This window comes from Gouania willdenowi, chromosome 6, assembly GCF_900634775.1.
Source record: "Gouania willdenowi chromosome 6, fGouWil2.1, whole genome shotgun sequence".
In the NCBI taxonomy this organism is placed as follows: Eukaryota; Metazoa; Chordata; class Actinopteri; order Blenniiformes; family Gobiesocidae; genus Gouania; species Gouania willdenowi.
Window position 1 is genome coordinate 33,886,540 of NC_041049.1, and position 23,580 is coordinate 33,910,119.

Sequence of the window (23,580 nt, forward strand, 5' to 3'; positions counted from 1 at the left end):
AGGCCAAAACATTGGTGTAGTACTGAAAGAGGAGTTCATGACTGGAAAGTCCAAAGTATAAAGGCCTTAAGACAAAAGCTTTCTAAACTTTTATCTTACAGAATTGATAAATAGTTAAAAAAATACTGTTAGATTGGTATATTTGGTTTTATTCTTTATTTGTGAAGCAAAACAATCCCACACACTGTCTCCAACTTTTGCAGTCAAATTGTTTTACATCAAAGATTTTTCATTAGATCATTTGTTACTACTCATTGGGAATTTTTTTATGTTTTATATTGTATCGTGAGCCCTATATTGTATTTCATATTGTATCATTTCAGTTTCAGTTTTTAGTTTTTGAGTTGATTAATTTGTTACACCCCTAGTCACAAGATGTCAACAGTTTGTAGTAATAACATGGAGAGAAGAAAACTGGTATCATGAGGTTTTCTGTGCTTTGTGCTTTTATTTGGGATGATGTTGTGAGCAGCTCTCCAGAGCTGAGGAGAAGATGAATGCGCTCGATGGCTGCTATTGTGAGAGAACCTGCAATATCAGTGGAGTGGTCTACAGAGAAGATGAGGGCTGGACAGATGGCTGCATGAACTGCACATGCACGGTGAGCCTCAAACACACTTTTGGACTGTGTCCATTTCAATTTTGTGGGTGTGTGTGTGCGCGCGCGTGTGTGCATCTTTTAAAATAGTGTGTTATTTTCATCTCATAGCTTATATCTTGGCTGTTCTGCTTTGGGTGGTATATATTCATAAAGCGGCTCTCATCCAATCATGTTTTAGTTATGATCTCTTGCTAGAGTCACAAATATCTGGCTTTTTTTTTCAGGATAAAAACAACCACAATGAGCCTTTTGCTACAGTCAGGTTTTGAGAAATCTCACCAAAAACATGATCGTCCTCCTGCTCTCTGATTGGCTGGTCAGACAGGTTACTGCTTAAGCTATGGTGGCCTAATGGTTAAGGAACTAGCTTATAACTGCAGGACCACTGGTTCAAATACACTGTTTCCCATCACTGTGAGATGTTGAGCAAGTCCCTTAACCTTAACTGCTCCACAGGAGCTATAATGTGGCTGCCCACTACTCCTCACTGATGCATTAAAAGCGAGGAACATATTTTGCGCATTCATCTGTACATATACAATATGATGATTAAGGTGATCTATCACCTTTCTTTATTGTCCCAATTTTGAGCATCACAGTGCAGCTTCATGGCACACCTAGAGGCTGAGTTGTGTAATTAAGCTGTGTGGACATAAGGTGTGTTTTTCCCTCAGAATTGAGCTAACCTCATTCAGGTGGATCAAACTTCCTTATTATTCAGGAGCGTGGTTCAGTAATATTAACCTACCTGAAGAAGCAGAAATGGAGAAGGTCGTGTTCCTCACTAAGAGGTCCTTGAGCAGGTGCCGGTCCATTCTGCTTGAGTTTCCTTGGTTTGGAGAGATTTGTTTGCAAATTACATTTTCTCACATTGATGTCTCAACTGGTGTGGGCTGGGCTGGTGCAGGCTCAGTCCGTGCCTCTCTGTACTGCGTCAACTATCTTCTGGCTCTGGCGAGACAGAAGAAGAGGGCTCTGGTGGACCAGATGACGAGGGCTCTGGCAAAACAGACGAGGGCACCTCTGCCTGGCCAGACAAAGAGGGCTCTGGCAAGACGGACGAAGAGGGCTCTGGCAGAGACATTGGCAGCCTGGTGCAGGGAGCCGGCACTGGCAGCAACCTTGGCCTAGCCTAGAAGCTAGGGGACTCAGGAATGCTAGCCTGGAAGCTAGGGGACTCAGGAAATCTAGTCTGAAAGTTAAGGGACTCAGGAAAACTAGCCTGGACCTGATAAGGCTGGGCTGCCTTCTCAGACAAGCATTTACCTTGGAGGCCCTGGGGTCCTCCAAAGGCCAGCGAGTGCCCAGGTAGGGGTCTCTAACTGGAACTTCCTCCATCTGATTCCTGCCCGATCTGGCCTCATTGAGGAAGCTCTGCCAATAGGCAATTCGCTCCTCAAAGTTCATCTCCACTGAGTCCACGCTTGGCTGGTTGTTACTGTCAGGATGTGTGGATGTGTTTTCCCAAATGCAGAGACAGGTGGAGGCAGCAGGCAGCGAGAACGTTGGTAATAGTAGTCCATCTTTTATTCAGCTAATCACTCACAACCAAAACACACTGACATCACTGGGAGGTGGAGACATGAGCAGGAATAACTGGAAACACAAAGACAAGAATTAACACAAGAGGCCAGACTCGACACAGAATAAACAAAGACTCTCAGAAAAACACAAAGAGGACCACAAGGGCTACATACACACAACGTAATAGAACCTAACACTCAGAACTCCCATGTTCCTGGATTTCTTATGGCGCATCACATATATTGCAGAGCATGACAACTATATTTGGGGGGCAACTAATGGCACTTGAACCTACATTTTCTGCACTGAGAAGCAGCATTGTTCACTAGTGCATCATAGAGCAACCCCCACCATGAGCCATGGATGACAATTAAAATATGTTTGAATACGTTAAGAAAGTTTCATGTACTTATTTTGATTTCCATGAAATGTGATTACTGTAATGTCAGCTCTGTTCTGCTTTGTGTTTACATGAAAATAGTAATTCCGAATTGAGGTTTACATAAAAAAAATGTTTTATTTGGCTTTATTCAATTTAGGTCTCAGGGTTTGGAAAGCCTCAGATTGGACAGGGGGGGCGAACGTGATGTATCACGTCTATCGGGAAAAACACACAACAAACTTTTTCTTTTCGACTACAACAGGAAAAAATAACTTTATAATGATCCGCGCATCATTAGTGAAGCTCTGGTACATCATGGCCCGATGAAGCTGTTCCGTTTGCCGAGGTCCGTGCGTATAATAAGTCCGTGTGTCTTTGTGAATATCTACATGTTTACGCTTCCATCCATCCACTCTTTTCATTATATCCATGTCTTTTAAGTCTCTCATTAAATAATTAGTCTCGGCTGGAGTCCGGGCGGCCATCCTGGACTATGCTCAGAATGACCGGAATTAATTTAAAGTGGAATTAAGTGTTTACAAGAAAGAGGAACTATTTAATTCAGAATTAAAATCGGAATAAACCAGCCACCTAATTCAAATTTAAGTTTAATTCGGAATAAAATTAGCATTTGGAATTTAGTGTCTGCAAGGTCAGTTTAAAGAGTAATTAACTTTTATTCTGAATTAAAGAGGAATTAAAGCTCCCATGTAAACTTGGCCAATGGCCACGGTTACATGATGTTTTTTAATTTGGAATTAGATATTCTGAAATAAATCATTCGGAATTAAAGTGTTCTGTAATTCCAGAACTGAGGTTTACATGGAAAACCGGTTTATTCAGCTTTAGGTAAATCCGCTTTAGGTCTGGGGGTTGGGAAGGCTCTGATTGGACAGGGGCCGAACATGACGTATCATGTCGATCACGTTTATCGAGAAAAACACACAACAAACCTTTCATTGTTGACTGTCACACAGAAGATCACACATGAGAACTGTTTTCACCTTTATTTTGATTTCAGTTTTGAAGCAGCCGTTGAACAACAACACACTTTGGTCCGCAGAGCGGAAGAGAGATAGGAACTAATAACCAGTAAATAGAGCCCAGTAAAACTCCGGAAAACAGTAACCAGAAATAAATAGTTGCTCCCTGGTAAAGATAGTAGCTCTAACTACCGTTACAATGATATAGTTGGTGATATTACAGTCTGTACAGCAGTATGGGGATGCATTTACTCCGTCTCCGGGTCTTAGTATCGCCCGTCCGATGAAGCCTGTTCGGTTTGCTGATCGCCTTGTGTGTGATAAGTCCATGTGTTCCTGCTAATGTCGGCATGTTTAAGCCTCTGTCCATCCCCTTTATTTCTTATGTCTGTGTCTTTTAAGGCTCTAATTAAATAGTGTTGGCTCTATTCCGGGCCGCCATGTTGGATTATGTCGTCATCCAGCGCGTCATCTCCGCAAGTTGCACATGCGCAGAACAACTGGAATTAACTTAAAGTGCAATTAAGTGTTGTTAACTGTTTACAAGAAAGAGGAATTATTTAATTTTGAATTAAAAATGGAATAAACCAGCCACCTAATTCCGAATTAAGTTTAATTTGGAATTAAATTAGCATTAGGAATAAAGTGTTTACAAGGTCAGGTTAAAGAGGAATTGACTTTTATTCAACTTTAAAGAGGAATTGAAGCTCCCAAGTAAACGTGGCCAATGACAACCTTTATGACATCTTATTCATGCTCATGGCAAATAAAGCTTCATGTAAAGTGTTAACAAAAGTCCTCTCAGGGTGGTATGTTTGTTACCATTAAGCCCGGTTCTTCTACCAGATGCCTGGAAGTTTGAGGGTTTTGTGCAGTGTCTTAGCCGTTCCTAGTTAAGCTTACATCTGGATTAAGGCTTTTGTTTTTGTTCCTTGGAATCTGCTGTAGCCACAGTCCCGATTCAGAGGCCACTGCCCTACATCTGTGCCGGTTGCTTATTCAACTGGTGGTATTTTACCACTTTCTGGAGCTCCATATTTCTGATCTGTTGCATTCAGCTGGTATAATCCAGCCATGACCACTACCCACATATAGTGCTTGTCAACCATTATTTTGTCCGGTTAGTTAGCCAGCAGCTGTTTTCAGTTTAGAAGCTAAAGTCTGACAGTATTTTGGCCTTCTTGTTTTTAATCACCGTTGGTGGTGTGTCTCCTCATCGATGCTTTCATGTTGATGGCTCTGACTTTGTTCTGACTGCTCTCTAAGAGCTGATGCTTTTTTCTCCCATATACCTTTCCACTATGTTTTCATCTCAGCTCATACTGGGTCCAACCTGCTATCCCCCTGTTGCTGATAGAGCACCTTGGCTGGTTCAGTGAAGAACATCCTGTATTTTATCCAGGCCTCAATTTATTTGGTGCAGCTCTTCATTTGCATGGTCAGAGGCATTTGCAGTTTTGAGAACCTCAGGAATGGAGAGGCTAATGCTCTTCCTTAGTGCCTGTTCATTAACTTCTATCTAGGATTACTGTTGTTGTACTATGGATCAACTTGTTGTTCTCACTGATCGGCAGTATTACATTTTATCACTAACATAGACACACACACGTGAACGTACTTCAGATTTGACTGGTATGTTTGATCAAAACCTTTATGATTGGTCTCATAGTGACATTTGTTTTTGACTTTTTAAAAATGCCACAGAGACACAGTGCCTTTATCTCACTGGTATTTTCTTCCTTGTCTTTGCATTTCCATTCCTTTTAGCTCTCTTTCAGCTTTGTCTCACCTTTTTGTCTATTTCTCTCAGTTTTTTGTTTATATTTTGCAATTATATACAGTATCTGTCTTAACTTTGACTATCTCCTCTTCTGTATGCACTACAGAGTACAGCTGGTTGTTGAAGAGTCAAACATTTTGTACTGATTCATAAGCAGTGTTTGGAATAACGGCGTTTAAAATAACGGCGTTATGTTTGTTTTTCAGTAACGGGGTAATCTAACTAATTACTTTTTACGCCGTTACAACACCGTTATCGTTACTGAACGTTAAATGCGGTGCGTTACATGCATTGATTGAATAAACTGTTTTTACACATGTGCCAGCAAGAGGAGGCGGGTTAAAAACAAGGTGAACGATTATGATTGGCTAAGGCGACGTGCCAGCACATGCGACACACACACACACACACACACACACACACACACACACACACACACACACACACACACACACACACACACACACACACACACACACACACACACACACACACACACACACACACACACACACACACACACACACACACACACACACACTACAGATTGGATGAAGCAGCAGAAAGCGAGCGTGGAGCAATCTGATGAAAAGCTGACATTTTTAAGGTGACGATACAAACACTACTTTAAATTAATTGTGGTCAAAGACAAGAACGTGCATGTGAAGTGTTCATTATATCCAGGAGAGAAGACTGTGTCCACATCTGTTGTAAGCAACTCAAAATGAATCAAGCACCTCACGATACACGCATCTAAAAAATCTGAATTATATGACATATAGCAACTTTTTTTTTTTTTAATAGTAACGCAAATAGTTACTTTCCTTGGTAATGAGTTACTTTTATTATAGAGTAATTTAGTTACTAAGGCAGTTACTTTTTTGAACAAGTAGTGAGTAACTATAACTAATTACTTTTTTAAAGTCACGTTCCCAACACTGTTCATAAGGCAATTCAAATGACCAGGATCACTTTAGTGAGTGCCTCTTATTAACTAGAATCCATAAAATTAATCACATTTACCAGTACTACTACTACTACAAAGTATTCTTGTCATTGACCACACAGAGGATTAGCTATATTATTTTTACTGTAATTGCTGAGTGAGGGACAGCGTTTCCTCAGTATTTACATCTTAAACATGTGTTTGTGTGAGCGTGTTTTTACTTGTGCATAACATGCTAAAGTTGAATTACAATGATTTTTCTGGATTTTTACATGCTGCGTTTTTCTCCTCTTCCTGTAGAATGGTTCAGTGCATTGTGAAACCATTTCCTGTCCGCCTGCTCAGTGCCCTGCTGGCACCACACCAACATATGTGAAGGGGGTCTGCTGTAAAGAGTGCCAGCGTAAGTCAAACACCCTCTCCAGCTCCACACACATATATACAAACATAACTGATCTATCTGTGCTGCCTATTGGCCAAGGCCATGTTGTGTTGCTATGTTACCTCTAAACATGTCTGTGGTGATGAGTCCTTCCTTTTGCATATGGATCAATTATTCATTCGTTGACTGCTGGCATGAGTTCTGTGAATCTGGGAACCTATTTTCCAATTGAAACGATAGACATTCACTCATCTTTATGCCATTTTTGCTGATTTGTTCAGACTGAATAAATATTTCATATTCATTACATTTATGCACTGAGGGTCTGCTTTCCAAAACACTTTCAGAAAAGTAATGAACTCTTGTCCTCCTCTCACTTAACCAAAGATTTATGTTTCTGAATGATATTTTGGACTACAGTGAACTGATCAAGGACAATGTTTTATTTTGTTTCTAGATTTTTACAAAGCCTTTGATTCAATTGAACACCCTTTTAATCTTCAATGTCTAAATCTTTTTGGCTTTGGCAATACATTTCAAAACATTATTTGTTCACTATGCACAGATTCAGTTCAGTTGCTTTATCAGGGGTGCACAATACGTCAGTCGCGATCTACCAGTTGATCGCGGAGGCATTTTGTGTCGTGTACGTGGGCCCCAAGACCTCATAAATCAATGAGAACTGCACAGTCATGTTTACCACAAATGAAACCTAAGAAATGAAACCTTTTCAGCTTTTGACCTCAATTTGAGGGGGCGCTAGTGCACTAATCTGTTCATTTACAACCTCCAATAATTGGTAGAAGAAGACCCTTCTCCACACCCATTCACACCGGCCCATCTAAAGCAGGGGTTCCCAAACTTTTCAGCCCCAAAATAACGGTGACAGAGACTGGCGACCTCCACTATCTCAGGTGGTGATTGAAAACGTGCACACAGGACTTGTGCATTTATTGCCTCAAACACGGGGTTGACAGCAGCACAACAGAGAAGAACAGCATGACATCCATTAAAATTATTTACATTATCAGAATATTTAGGCCACAAACCAGGCACTGGCTGGTTTCTCTTTGCCCTCAAGATTAGGGTAACGCAAGACAGGTTCCGCATCGGACAACGCAATGGCGCACTTGCGGTGCAGTAAAATGACGTGCAAATGTGAGTGCCGTACATCTTTCGCTATCGCCTCCTGAGGAGCATTCTTGAAATCATCTCACGAACACCAGTCGGTGGTTCGCAACCCCCCAGGAGGTCGGGACCCCGAGAACCACTGTTCTAAAGAACAAAGTGAGCTACAAATGCTGAAACGCTCTGTGTGCTACTGACTGGACCCACTAAATGTGCTTTTTATTGTGTGTCTTTGATGAAGTGAGCAACTGTGTTTGGTGCTTTGCATTTTCAAAATATTTTTTTCTTTTAAGTGTTACTGTTTCAAAATTATTTTATTTTTAATACAATGAAGTGAAACAAACTGCAGCAGAGCTGAAGTCAGCTCTTTAAGACATTTTTAAATCCAAGTTAAAGGCCTTTCTTTTTCTCTATTGTGTATGACTGAGAGGGAGATTTTTAATGTCTTTACTGCAATTTAATGTTCTAATTTAAATTAACTGTTGAATCTTTTCTGATGCACTTTTTGATCATGGAAAGCACATTGAATTTCCTTGTGTATGAAATGCGCTATACTAATAAATTTGCCTTACCCTAATATTATACAAATATTGAATAATTATTTAACATTTGTAATAGTAATAATAATATAATGATAATAGTTGTAATGGTGTAAATATTGTAATCTAATTATTTACAATTACATATTTTGTAAATAGTCCTTGAGCTCACTAGCTACGTCAATTGACTTGCGCGACATGCACCTGCTCTATCGGAAATATTAAATGTGTTGTGCTTGTTATATAATTTAGAAAGTTTTTTTTTATTCTATTTGTAGGATTTTACAGTAACCATCATCAAAGGCATCTCGTTTGTTGTGGAGTTTTTACAACTGTTTAACTGCTTGGATAATTTGTGTGGATGATTACGGAGGCAAAAATTAAATTGTGGATATATGAATGTATTTTATCCATAAATGTATGACATGTTTTTTTCCAGCTGTCTGCCTCTTTGGAGGAAGAGAGGTAGTGGATGGGGACATGAAGGCAGTGCGTGACTCCACTGGTCGCTGCCTGCTGTTTGAATGCAGGGTAAGTTGTGTAAGATAAACATGTTGCAAGGGAGCAATGCAACACAGTACTTCCAGTGTTTCTCAATGTTGGAAAGGGAGATGGAGTGAAAGCTGTGGCTGAGGCTGCAAATAATTTGACATTGTCTTCACAGAAAATGATCACAGTGGCAGGTTATTCCTTTAAAAAATAAAAAATAAAAAAAAAAAACCTAGTACTGGCTGACTTTTATTGTAGCAATATTTGATGAATGAAAACAGAGGTCAGCAGTATAACTGCCAGATTTTGGGCACTTTTACTTCTGTTCATTTGAATATATGGAACTACTTTACACTAAATCATTGGAACACAAAAAAAGTTTGATGAGCATTGGTCTTTGGCGTTGAACATCATTAGAAAATAAAATTAAAATGGCCAATTTTAAGTTTCACTGCCTTATGTTCTTTGTCTGCTGGGATAGGCTCCAGCGTCCATGTACAGGGTCTGTACAGGAAAAAGCAGGTATAGAAGATGAGACCAGACAAAGTTAAAGTTGTTACTGGTTTCTTACCCCCAATGTCAACGAGCAATGTGCGATATTTTATCGTTTATGATTTATCGTAAAAACATTCTCACCAGTAGGAATATGTCATCCAGCAAATATAAACGATAAATTCCCATGTCGGAAATTAGCGAGGGCCACGGGCCTTTTGTACCTCAATTTAGCTAAGAATGCCCCCAAAAAAAAAGTGTTCCACAGGCCAAAACTACTCGTTTGTTGTCAACAACTTATTCTCTGGAGTGGAACGCTGTTTACGGAAGCTCTGACGTGCACCGCCACTGCCCCTTTCACACACCACCATCTGTGTGTGTGAGGTGCTCATCTCAGCTTTCTGAAACTGCCGTGCTGTGATACATCATGGAACGCTACTTGGTTAAAACCAGACAACCATTCAACAAAGTGAACCGATTCAAGTTCCTCCATCAGATCCACCCAAAGTTCCACAAACACGGGAACAGAGATGAACCTGTAGCAACGATTATGAACTGGAAACTCAACTAAAGCTAACTATGCTAAGCTAACCCACCGACACACAGACTGGGCTAAGAGCTAATGCTAACCACTACAAATAAGGAATAGACTAAGTAAAAACAACACGTCTTACTGTCATAAAACCACAGAGAGCCATCGATTTGTTTATGGTCAGATTTAACACTTGTATGGAAGAATAAAAGCTAAACATGTCACACGTTGTGTGAAATAAATGTTAACATAAATGTCACTAATAATCCGTCCCAATTTGTGAAAAAATATTTTTTAATTACATTTCATGTGTTCACAGGCAAAGCTGGTCCCATTAGACTAATGTAAATATAGAGATTATTACACCTTAATATACTCAATGATTAAATCATCAGCTTGATCTGGTTTCATTATAGGAAATCAGAGATATATGTAACAATCATAACTTTATGTAACTCATTATCAGATAAGTGAAACAGGATTCAGCAGCAGTAAAAACACTAATGGAGTTATTTTTGCTTTTCATGTGCTTTTATTTTTAGAAAATAATTTTATTTTAAGTGAGGAAATAAATTTATTACATACAATAATAATAATAATAATCCAAATGCACTAATATATTCCATAAAATATCAGCTCATGAACTCTTTGAGTCAGCAGTTATTGTAGCCCTTTTAAATGTGTCTACAGTTGATGTATTCACATTTATTTGTGTCTGTAAAGAACCTGTTTACACTAAATTGTGAATTTATTTATTTATTTTATTTATAGTTTTTATTTATCGTGATTTTTATTGTTATCGTGATAAATACCAGAAATTATCGGGATAATTCTTTTTGGTCAATATCGCCCAATCCCTAATGTCCACTGGATAATGCTCCGATGTGTTACGTCACTGCCGTGCCATAGCTGATAGGTTTCTACTTTAGTCTATGTATTAATTTCCACTGGGTGCGCTGCTGTGCGTGTCTGCTCCTTCCCAGATGCGGTAGTCCGGTGCCCTCTGCCAGATATACGCAGGGCTTCTATTTCTGGTGGACACCGCAGCACGACGCATCAATCAGCACCGAGCAAATGAAGCTAAACAGGAAATTAAACACGTACTCTGCATTGAATTTTGGGTTAGTTTTCAAAATAAAACACTTCAGATTATATTTCAAGTAACTACATCATCAAAATGTCATAATGTGTAAAAACAAAATCCCATTCACTATATCGTTTCCTCTCATACTGTAACTACACTGTAAACTGCAGCAACTTTGATTTAGTTCATGTTTTAATGGTGCAGTTTTATCTCTTCTCTGTTGGCTGTTGTTAAAAAATGTGGCTATGACAAATCCAGAGAGTCCAACATTCTTGTTCTCCTTCGTAAGGAACACTGACCTGTTTATCTGTTCATTGTTGTCTTTATAACACATACTTTTAACTGCATTCTCGCACGATTATATAAATAGCCTGAGAACTACTCTGTCTCGTGATGTCACAGTCCTTCGCAACCGGTGTGGATTACTAGACAGCGGGGAAAAAAGTAATCGGTGACGTGGCGCAGCGGAGACGTATCCAGTGGAAACCCCAGTTAATCAAGACTGCAGCGACTGGAAACACAAATGCAGGGATAATCCAAGGATGTTTTTTTTTTTTATTTCACAATAAAAGAGGTTCATGAATTGTGAAGTAAAATCCTAGAAGTTAAGAGAAAAAAGTATTTGAAATTATGCAGAAATGTCTTTATATTATGAACGATGATTCAACATTCTGTAGAGAGGTACCTAGTCCGATGAATAACTGCTTTCCTAATAATGCTAAGAGTGGAAGAGGGTTGCAGAGTTTATCTAAGAGGATTTTTTGTCTGTGTCCATCACAGGACAGAACAATGCATCAAATTGTCTCCAGTGAACCCTGTCCTGAACTCAACTGTCCAGAGGCAGAGCAGATCACGCTCAGTGACAGATGCTGCAAAATCTGTCAAGGTATCATGGACACATCACTCTACACTGCATCACTGTTGTAGCAACCATTTCTGTCTTGGAAATGTGTCTATGTGCCAATTTCTTTATCGAGTCATATATGGATATTGTATATTTGATTCCATCCTTAAACTGTTTGCAGATGAATAAAAACAGAGCACCTAAAGAAAACTGTAATCAGGGCTTGACATTAACACCAGCAACCGGCCAAATGCCAGTGAATTTCAGCAGTAGTGAGCCGTTAAGATTGCCACTCCCACTTGCCACTATATTGGGTTGTTTTTTATATATTTGATTGCAGTTTTCTCAAACGGCATCTGAAATAATAAACCAAATGCAACATGACTACCATACTATCCCATGAGCACTACCTGCACACAGTGTTTGCTCATTGGTTGAGTTGTGAAGCATTTTGCTGACGTCACTGCTAACAGAGGTCGGACTCGGGTCTGTGAGGAGTACAGAAGAGAAGCAGTGGAGCGATGTGGCGTCATTTTGAAGGCATAAGAGAACAGAAATGAGAGAAAAGGTGATGAGACGAAGAAAGAGGAGACGAAAAATAAAATTATTTTCAATTTTAGTTTGATCCAGCACCAGCCATCAATTTGTGGGATATTGGAAGCCTCCGGTCTTGCAGGCCAGTGTTCATGGAGCAGATAGACAAGCAGAGTGATGACGAAAGGTCTGAGGAAATGTAATATAATGTTGTTAATAAATATTATACAGACAGTGTCTCTTTCTAGGTTTGTCCAGTTTAGTTTTTATCTTTTCAATTAGTCCTCTATACCCCTTCACCACTTGTAAAAAGGTAGTAAATCTAGTTTATCTATCTAGTAAACTTTATCGTGTCATACGCATCTTTAGCCATATTAATCATAATTATCCAACAACAAAATTGTGGCTTGTGAAAATGCCAAGTGGCAAATAAATCTGGGAATCCACTAGCCACAGTGGTCACTGAGCAGAAAAATAAAAATGTCAAGCCCTGGATGTAATGTAACTAACATACTGTACATGCACTAATTGGCCTCATTCTGCTTCCTTAACAATCTGACACATTTTCACATTAGTGTTTGACATCACTTGGCCAGACTGATACATTCAGACCTTATTTGTTTCTGTCAAAACTTTTTTTCTAGCTTTATTTTAACATTTTTTCATGTTTTTGCTTTAAACTCCCAACACAATTATAATTATAATAGTACAATTAGAGATGCTCAAATGTCTTTGGTATTAATGATAGGGCTGTCACTTTGACGCGTTAATTGTGACTAATTCATTATAGGAACAAATAACGCACTAAAAAAATTCACGCCGTTAATGGCTTTTTTTTGTGCACCGCAAACAGCAGGGAATCTTTCTCATTGTACGCGTTCCCGGATACAACATGCGTCATGCATGTTAATTCAATAATTGTGTTGCTCAGAAAAGTATTCTTGCTGTTTATGATGTGCTAATTTCTAGGAATACATATGGACCTGGTGTTTTTTCTATTATTTGGAGATTGTCAAAAGTACACATCAATATTTCCCCCTAATGGTCAAAACTAAAGGTGACAGACAGCCCTTGGGATGAGTCTCAAATATAGAGGAATGGCAATGCTACGCCTGCCTCTGTTCAAGTCTGTTAAAAACAATGAATGACTTCATAAAGCCACTTTGTTATACATCAATGTTTTGATCTGCCTCAATAATGTGATTTAAATGAAAATAACTCAAGTTGAGAGCGTTTCTCAGCAATTTTTAGGTGAGATTAAAAGAGATTACTTAGATTAGTTAATCACAGAGCATAATTAATTTATCACACAATATTTTTAGTCTATTGATAGCGCTAATTATTGAGCATTATTTCAGTAACTAAACAATGCAACTACAGTGATTTGTTATCAGTTTATGATAAATGACACCAGCCTTGATTCAATGAGGAGGTATGTGTGTATCTAGGGTACCTTGTAGGAAAGAATGTAAAACCTGTAACAAAGTCAGGTTAACTGGCCTTCTTAACATTCTGGAGTTATTATGAAGCTATAAAATGAGTTTACATAAATGGAAAACAACAATATATCAGGTGAGGGTGCTAAAAAGGAAAACATTATTTTTCTTTTAATCAGCTTCCTTTGTGTTCAAAAGGTGCATCTATAGCCACACTGTGAGAAACCTTTATATTATTACCTGATTGGCAAGTATCGCAAACACTTGGAAAGGTTTGTTTCACATAAAACACCAAATTATCACCACCAATTGTTATAGGTGTGAATCGATGGAACTCTTCAAAACAATTGGCATTAATTAAAAAGCACAAATGGAGAGCTCTCAAACTGTTTATGGGTAACAACTTCTGATGTAGACAAATCTTATTCAAGGTATAGCAGGAAAATATTGCCAAGACAGACTCGTAAATCATAATGTATCAACAACATAGAAGAGCTGTATAATTACAATGGATCTGTAAATATGTTCTGTAAATTAAAGTATTTTAAACACTGCATGGCATTAACCCAACCACTTTACGTGAGGTGGCCAGCGATTAACCTGTAGTCTCCCTGTAAAGGTAGCCGGCCTTATAATGAAAATGGCTTCTGTTGTGGGTTAACGTGATAGATGAAATAACAATATAATTGAAACACATTGATTGTGGCAACAGAACATGGATGTTAAGCCAGTTTATTGCGCAGTAACTGCTCATCTTCTAGAAACATACCAGTATAGTCACAACCAATGTTCCTTTTTAGCTGTAAATAGTTAAGTAGATAAGCAAACTCTGTGCATTTCAAACCCTGTGATGTAATGCTGACTGAAAGACAGCAGTGCGAAAATGTAAAATGGGGAGGATCATCAGATTCGAGAAGGAGGAATCTCCGGAGAGTAATGGAGGGAGTCTCAGAATGGGGGTTCCGTCTCGAGCGTTCTCTGTCTGAGCTGCACTTCAGCACCCAAAGAAAAAGGAATAATAGACTGAGCTGAGATGAAAATGCGCTTGTCGCGAATCCTGGAGGTTATTATAGATGTAGGAGAGATAGGCCTGCGAGGACCTTAGTGTCCCGGTACCTGTATGGTCTGTTCTGGGATTCCTTTCTCAAACGGTGGTGGAGGCTGTGCCGAGATGAGAAATTAATGGGTTGAGTAATGATCTGAGGTAAAGCCTAAGATTTAGAGGGTTTGTTGTAGGTGTTTTTGAAACCAGTATAGCCGTTTTTTTCCTGATTTCGTCAAAGAAAAGTGAATGGTTTGGTAGCGCACACACTGAGTATCTGGACTAGATTTAACTAGAGGTACATAGCACCTAAGGTATGAGTTGAGGTGTAATACATAAATGAGGGAGGAAGCTCCGAGCCGGTCTGTTCTACTGCGACGAAGCATATATGTTAGAGAGTCGGGAGTATGGATGGTGATATCGATGTTCAGCTTTGGATGGTAATGAGGATTGAAGTAGGTGAAGTGGGGGTGAATTCACATCACCAGAGGAAGCCGAAGAAGTCAGCCTGGGTGATGAAATTGCAAACAAACATGACCTCCAAGGAGGGAAGAGGTATCTGATATGTGGCGTGATAGGCCTTGAAGCATTTCCGGCCGGTCAGATTGGATGATAGTGTGCTGGGAGCGAAGCTATTGAGGATTTAGGCCAGCAGCCCAGATCCTGATTGTTATCTATCTAAAAAGCAAGGAACATCTGTGTGCGTGAGTGTGTGTGTCTGTGTGTGGAGCAAATATCTCCCCGACGCGGTGCAAGTTCGACCTGAAACTTGGTCAACGGGTTCCAAATACCCCAAGTGTGTGTATGTGTTATTTTGGAGTAATTTGGTCATTTCAAAATGTTTATTTTAATTTTCTTTCACTTCTGGACGGCCCCGAAATGAAACCTACTCAACTTTTGACCTCAGGGTGTGAGGGGGCGCTAGCGCACCATCTATATCTATTTCATTACACAGCTCCTCACCCGAGCAAGAGTCATGTGTGCGGCCAGAGCCAATCGCTGCGCACACAGCCAAGCAGACACGGACTGTAAACACACGAGCGATAGAGGAGAAGATAGTTTAGACCAAAACACTGGAGCTCTCTGACTAGATCATTTGAAACCATCAGCCACTGGTGAGTCTTTTGCAGACACGTTTCCTAACCCGTTCATTACTCCATCTGGAAAACTGCAAATTATTTTTGTTTTTTAAAAAAAAAAGACAGCTGAATTGTAGATAATACTTTAGATTACTCACTCACTCATGTAGTTTGGAGCTTTACATTTTGTTTTGCGCAGTTTTGTTACTTTTCTGATTGGCGCTACAATGTCTATGGAGTTTGGTTATCAGCGTCTCAAACATTTCCAGGAAACACACACACAAGGTATTTATTTATTTATTTATAAAAAAAATATACTAAATGAGTGAAATAAAACAAAAAACTAAACAATATTTATACAAAAAGTACACAAATTGACTCCAGAATCACTCTATTATGGCAACTAAAAACACTTATACAAAAAGTTTACAAAAAGACAACAGAAACATACAAAAAGACACAAAATGACTCCAAAAAACATACATTACAGAAAAATACACCAAGCAAAAAAATACAAAAGTGAGTAAAAAAACAAACAACAACAAACACATTTATCATGTTCATGTCTCATAGAATTAAACCAGGTAAATCACACACACTATTTTACTTTACACCCACAAAGAAACCCATTTATAACACAACAGAGCACAGAGTATGTACACCTTTTTGTACATCCAACCTTCAAACACATACTCATTTGGCCTTTGACCATAATTGACAACTCTACTTAAGCTCCCACTATATGAATACATACTTTCGACGGGCACTTTACTAGCAACCAAAAACACTTAAAAAAAAAATGTACAAAAAGACAACTGAAAGATAAAAAAAATTACACGACTCCAAAAAACATACATTACAGAAAAATACAACAAAAATTTGAAAATGACTCAAAATACACAAAACTAAATATTTATACAAAAAATACACAAAATGACAAAAGAAATGCACAAAAATACACAAAATGACTCCAGAATCACACTACAATGGCAACAAAAAACTATAATTATACAAAAACGTCATAGAAAGAGACAAAAATACACATAATGACTAAAAACATACATTACAGAAAAATACACCAAACCAAAAAATGAGTAAAAAAAAACAAAACAACAGACACATTTATGATGTTCATGTCCCATAGAATTAAACCAGGGAAATCGCACATGCTGTAATTAATAATAATCCCCTTTATAATACTACAGAGTATGTACTGTACACCTCTTTGTACATCCAACCTTCAAACACATACTCACTTGGCCATAATTAACTCTACTTAAGCTCCCACATGAATGCATACATCCGACGGGCACTGTACTCGTGTTTTAAATTAAAGCTTCTTACCTCAAGAATGTGCCGGTTTAAAATGTTTGGCACAAATTTTGACTATATCAAAATCAATCTATAACAACACAGTTACAGTATTAATGTTAACACTTTAGTTTAGGGAACACCTATTAACCATTAATTAGTTGCTTATTAGCATGCATATTTGTAACATATTGACTCTTAATTAGTCATTATTAAGTACTTATTAATGCCTTTGTTCTGCATGGCCTTAATATACAACCAGTAAGCAATTAACTAAGAGTTTTCCCTCAATAACCTCAGAATTATTACTTATTGGTATTAAGTAAGGAAGTTGTTGTATATGGATTACAATCTTAACATGCTAGGGTTAGGATTAAGGTTAACCCAAACCCTAACCCTAATCCTAATCCTAACCCTAACCCTCTTTGGACTGCGAGATTGCCATTAAGTGTATAATAAGGCATTAATAAGTACTTAATAATTACAAATTAAGAGCCAATATGTTACTAATGCTAATAAGCAACTAATTAATAGATGCTCCCTAAAGTGCTACCGTATTAATTAATTATTAAGTATTATAATTTTGAGATGTACTTTTTTTAACCAGTACTTTTGAACCATTTCAAGCTGTTTATTGGACTTGCACAACTTGAAGTACAATAAATAACTGGAAAAAATTAAGGTGATCTAAAACTTTGACCGGTAGTGTATATATATATCTTTAAAAACGCAAGGTGGATGTTAGATAGTAAAATAGGAAAATTATTATTTTCTATGAAATGTAATGAAAATGAAACAATTGCATGAATTAGGAGAAATAAAGTGTTGCATGTTGAAACTTACACATTCCCTAACTTTTATAAGTTGCAGTTACTCTTCCTTATTATCTTACCTTCTAATTAAAGAGACCGTAAACATTTAGTGTTTAAGAAGTGCTTTTCTAATTGTATACCCCAGACTGCGGGCCGGCTTGGTGTTTATCGCTCGGAACCGACACCCCACTCTGAGCCGGCCAGCGCAGTGGTCTCGTCCTGGCCGTTGCCCCTGTCTGGCGCGTGCCCCGGGTACCCTTCCTTCCCTTCCTTCTCCGCAGGGGGGCGTGGGAGCTATCGAAATGTACGGCCCCGGGGCTGTGGCACTCCTTTCCAAGGTCCTGCAATGGTTCATCTCTACTACCACCTCCCTCTCCTCTGTGCCTCTGGGTGAGAGGCCCTCAACTTCAGGCGCGGGGGAGAAGGCGGAGGAGGAGAAGACCACAAAGGGCTTTTTTCACATGAGAGTTTAAAGCCCATAAAAATGCTCAGACACTTTCAAACTAAACACCATGATACATGCTTCCCTGGGTTTTAACCGTTTCCTCTTGTGCTTCCTGCAGGTCATGACTTCTGCTCTGAAGGCCATGGCTGTGTGGAGCACTCTGACTGTGTGAATCTAGAGGCAGGAGACTGCTGCGTCTGTAAGGACGGTTTTCGCCCACTGCGAGAAGATAATGCCTACTGTGAAGGTAATGCATGGTGCCGAATATCAAACCTTGACTTTAAACAGCAGTTTGCTTGAGTTTCAAGAAGAGATGTGAAGTTTTCGTTGTACTTATGGGATGGACTGGAATGATTTAATAACAGTTTTATTTTTGGTAGGAAAGCTCTGACCACTTGTTTTTAAGAGTGGATTCTTCCATGTTCTGACATGAGAAACTAAGATTTGAACAATGATTTATCCCACAACTTTACCATCACAAATTGACAATGACCTGATTATAATAGGTATAACATTCTTACATACACATTGAGCTATATGAAAAATATTCTCATTGAACTTGACAGTGTCTTTATTTTTCAAATGAAAACTACAGTATATTGAGTTGTTGGCATATGTGTTCAATTGGTGCAAAAAGGCAGAAAATGGGCTCTGGGTGTAAACATTCCTGCAGGTACTAAAATGCCATGTGGAGCATGCTTTTCACACAATCTATATTTTCCCTGTTTTTGGTTTTGTGGGTGCATAAACTACTAAACCTGCCACCAGAGAAGTGGTTAAATGCCTTTTTTTTTTCTTGTGATCAAGAAATCTGTTTTACTGTTTTTTCAAAGCAACATTTAATTGGATCATTGTAATCCAAATACGCTACTCAGTTTCGGGGCAAATTGTTCAAAGAGGTTTTGATTGGATTTTGGTTGCAGGATTGGATCTAATGTGGACAATGGGTTGTTCAAAATGGATCCAGATCAAGTAATCCAATCCAATCAAGTGGGTTTGAAAAATGTTATCCTAAAAAACAGGCTAATCCTGCGTAGGTATAGGGGTAGGATTTCAAGGAGTTATTTCACTGTAAATACTAGGGGTGTTCCATCTCAGGGACCTCACGATTCAATTCAATAACGGTTCAGGGTGCTACGATTTGATTAATCAACGATTTCAGGGTTTCTCTTCTCCTCACTTTGTGTCTATTTCATACTTTTCAAAAAGGTATATGTGCTAGTATCCATTAATTAAAGTAACCAAACAGATGTATCACCATTACCTTATATATATATTAATAATCTGGGAGAACACAAGAATTCTTTAGTGATTCAAGATATATCGACTTTTCTATTTTGGCGTTAAAGAAAATGACAATATCAACTATATTGAGATATATCTATATTTTTTTAACTAGTTTTTATTTATGCAATCACACAGTACAAATCACATCATACATGTTTTTAATATTATTCATAGAGTGCAGTCAGTGTCATTCTTTACAATTTTTACATATTTCTGAGATACATATTTTCATAGCTCTTATTTTGTATTAGGATACACGTTTTAGGAGTCGCTGCTTCCGTTCTTTCTCAGAACAGCATGAAAATCCTAAACCAGACCTTCCCCTAAACAACCTAAAAGACCAACATAGCTGATTACGTGCTTCGGAAAAACCATAGCTGATTAACATACCAGCTTTCTTTGGCTATTGACGTGCTATTTTTATTAGTTTGGCCAAAAAAAATGCATGTGAAAGTGAAACACTTGGCTAATTACCTAGCAGTAAAATGTCAAATCATAGCCGCATGGTGACTTCTCTGCCATGGATGTAGTTTGGGAGCAAGGTAGACTGCACACTGCACAGACACTCTTCTCCCTTTGTTGTGGAATCGGTGAAAATGCATCATTTTCATTCAGAATTAGTATTTACAAGGTCATTTCATCTTTTTTTTATTTTTCAAAGATATTTAATTTCTATTCTGAATTAAAGGGTAATTAAAGTTCTCATGTAAATGCAGCCAATGTGTGTTTGAGTTTGGGAGGGAAATTGTCAGACACACGTTTCCCCCCTTGTCTGTCTTTTCCTCATTTTGATGTTCATTGTTGGATGTTTTGTGGTAGTTTTTTGAGTATGAGAACATTTACATCACAGTGTAAAGGCTGTGTGCTCAGCTGCTGCTAGAAGCTCTGAAGATTATGTTTCCCGGTTTCCTCTTGATGAGTGTTTTCCACTCTATCATCCTGACACAGCTCCAATCACTATTTGTGAGCATGGTGGTTGTTAGGTTAACCTGTTATCTCATCACACATTTGAGCAATTATTCTTTTTTCCAGAAGCTTGTCAGATTTAGATTTTGTTGGTAAGTCTTGTTTGGTCCAGCATGACAATCACAAGTCCTTCACTTGGGGCACAGTTACCCCAAAACAGCCTTCAGGTTAGCACACCACAAAATATTTTCTAGTTCACATTGTGTCACTCCCACAACACAAAAAGAAGCACACAATGCAATGTTTGCTAATGCAGTGGTAGTTTCAGATAACCTTGTATTGCTATGAGAAACTTCTATCGAGTACTGCTGTGGTTAAGAAAGCGGGCTTCTAATTGGAGGGTCACCAATTCAAATCTGATGAGGGCCATCACTGTGGGATGTTGAGCAAGTCCCATAACCCTAACTGCTCCCCAGGCACCTCAAATTGGCAGCCCACTGCTACCCCTAAGGGAAAATGTATTAAAGGCAGACAACACATTTCACTACAGTGATTAATAAAGGTTATATTATGATTATATATAAGGTCTATCAGTTCATCTGGTTCAAGAGCCTTTACCAATTTACTTTGGTGAACGTACAAGCTGGACACAAGAGTAGTCCATTACATAAATACCAAACAGAGACAAACATTCACAGACACACATTCACTCTCATGGTTTAGAGTTTAGAGCAAATTAACCTGGTTGTTTTTAGTCTGTGGGAGGAAATCAGAGTTCCAGATTTAACCTGCAACATGTTCAGTGAAAAGATGCAACTTTCTCACTTTGTGTTTTGGATTAGTTTAGACCATCATATTAATTATTACTCTGTTTTTACCCTTTGATATAGAGAAACACTTTAAACGGAGAAAAAACAAAAAGAATACTGTAGTAGTGTTCTTTTGCAGTGGTAGTGGATTACATGCAGACCATTCTCACATCTCTGGTTGCTGTCTGAAGAACAAGGAAGTGGAAGTAAACAGAATGTGACATCATCAGATGAATGACTACTAAAATAAAACAAATTTGCAAACAAAATAAACTTATCATATATTAACACGTGATTTAATCTTCTTGAATTATTTAAACAAAAAATATATAAATGCAATAATGGAAACATGAATACCATATTTTTTCTTCTTCTTTAACTACTTGTAGGGGCATATGCACCACCTATTTGACAGGGGACAGACGTTGTAGTTATACAAGAAAAATAGGGAGCAATAGTAACAATACTGAATTTGAAGGACAAACTGTTCTACATACCCTGTTTAAAACTGGCATTCCTTTCTTTAATATGAAAAGGTACTGATACCAGGAATCAAATTAAGTTCCTCTAAAACAGACGTCTCATTCTCGCGGAACGCAGGACGATAATTTGTGGCCCGCAGGACAATGTGAAAATGTAACGTCAGTGCAACCCGTGTGTTTTATACTGTATTGTAATGACGTGACTCGAGCCGTTATCAAAGGTTTATCAGCCTTTAATGGAAGCCTTTAAAACATTATGTACCCCTCATTCTTCGCTTACGCCTGCCCTTCCCCAGCCTCCCAGCCAATCAACATGCAGAACACATGTAAACAAAGACGAACATTGGCAAAGAAAGCTAGACGCAACAACGATGCTTCAAATGCCATAGGAAACCACAGCACCTGTTAAACATTGAATAAACTAGACGTAGAACATAACTCAGTTAAATAGGACCCAGTCTGTTACAATATGAATGGCACTTTACAGCATTGTGCATTGACGATGTCACCAAGGGAAGCACACCTCCAATGGAGCCACCCAACCCAGTCAGCTCGCACCCGCCGCCCTGCTTCTGAGGCTGGGGGCTCATAGGGGACCTACCCGCCTCAGTTATAGTCTACGAAACATCGGTGTTGGCTGGAACGTACAGCTGATTTCATGGGGTTGGGTCATTATAGAAAATAAAAGTACCTGACTATGTGTTGAAGTGTCCTTGGGCAAGACACTGAACCCTAAGTTGCTCCCAATGGTCGACTACCGCCTTGCATGGCAGTCCTGTCCCATTGGTATGCGAATGTGAGAGTGATTGGGTGAATGAGCTGATATGTAAAGCGCTTTGGGACTACTTCAGTGTGGTGATAAGGTGCTATATAAATCTAGTCCATTTACAATTTAATTTTATTGCTTGAAAAAAAAAAACTTTATTAGGAGAACGAAAGCAATTAGCCGACATCATGTCATGTTCAAAGCCTGCAGTGAAGAGAAAGGTTGGTTATGAGCACAGACAATTTCTTCCCTCACGCCAAATGTGAGAGGAAGTGCTGCCAGGTGCTGCTGCTAGCAGCAGGAAGTAGGCAAGAGAAGCCATGTTCAGAATAAATGTTCATTTTTGTCAATGTTGCATTCATGTTCAGGACAGTTCATGTTCAGAAGAACCCATTGAAATTAAAGAATTGTTAGTAATGACGTTTATTTAGATTTAATTTTTTTTACCGAAGTTTTTTGTGGAATACCTGAAATTAAAGCTAGGGGTTGGCGATTTTCTCCAAATACACTTTTTAAGTTTTTGGTTGGAATTGTCTTTATGTCCTGACAGAAATTAAGATCTTATGTGCTCTGAAAAAGGAATAATGAAAATCCATCATCTGTAGCAGCTGTAAACCAATGGAAAAAAATTAACCGTTTTTTTTTTTTTTTTAACAAATCACGTCTCCCTGCTCGTTCTTGACCCCTTACATGCACGAGCTCACACTAAAAGCGCGTCATCACTGACAGAGTTAAAACAGAGTTTTTGGTTACGTTTTTTAACATTTATAATTGTAAAGTTTAGTGTCTACTTCATGCTGAATGAGACATGAGACAACGTTTCTACACAATACAAGCAATGAGCTTCTCTTCTGCAGCAGCTGTGCTCGTGCAGAACAGAGGGGCGGGGGGAGGGTGGTAAGGGCAGAGCCGTCGGGGAGGCCACATTCAAAATCATGCTAGCTTTCGAAAATCGCCTACCCTTC

The 23,580-nt window shown here is 38.6% G+C and overlaps 1 protein-coding gene across 5 annotated transcripts in view; it reads left to right on the forward strand.

Moving 5' to 3' along the window:
- The window catches only part of nell2a (neural EGFL like 2a), a 186,950-nt gene that overhangs the window by 34,534 nt on the left and 128,836 nt on the right, over nt 1-23,580 (forward strand). For all 5 annotated transcript variants that reach the window (XM_028449516.1, XM_028449514.1, XM_028449513.1 and 2 more), the window contains exons 8-12: nt 473-601; nt 6,517-6,619; nt 8,705-8,796; nt 11,643-11,748; nt 18,484-18,612. In XM_028449516.1, coding sequence (XP_028305317.1) covers nt 473-601; nt 6,517-6,619; nt 8,705-8,796; nt 11,643-11,748; nt 18,484-18,612 — 559 coding nt within the window. The remainder of the gene's footprint in view (nt 1-472; nt 602-6,516; nt 6,620-8,704; nt 8,797-11,642; nt 11,749-18,483; nt 18,613-23,580) is intronic.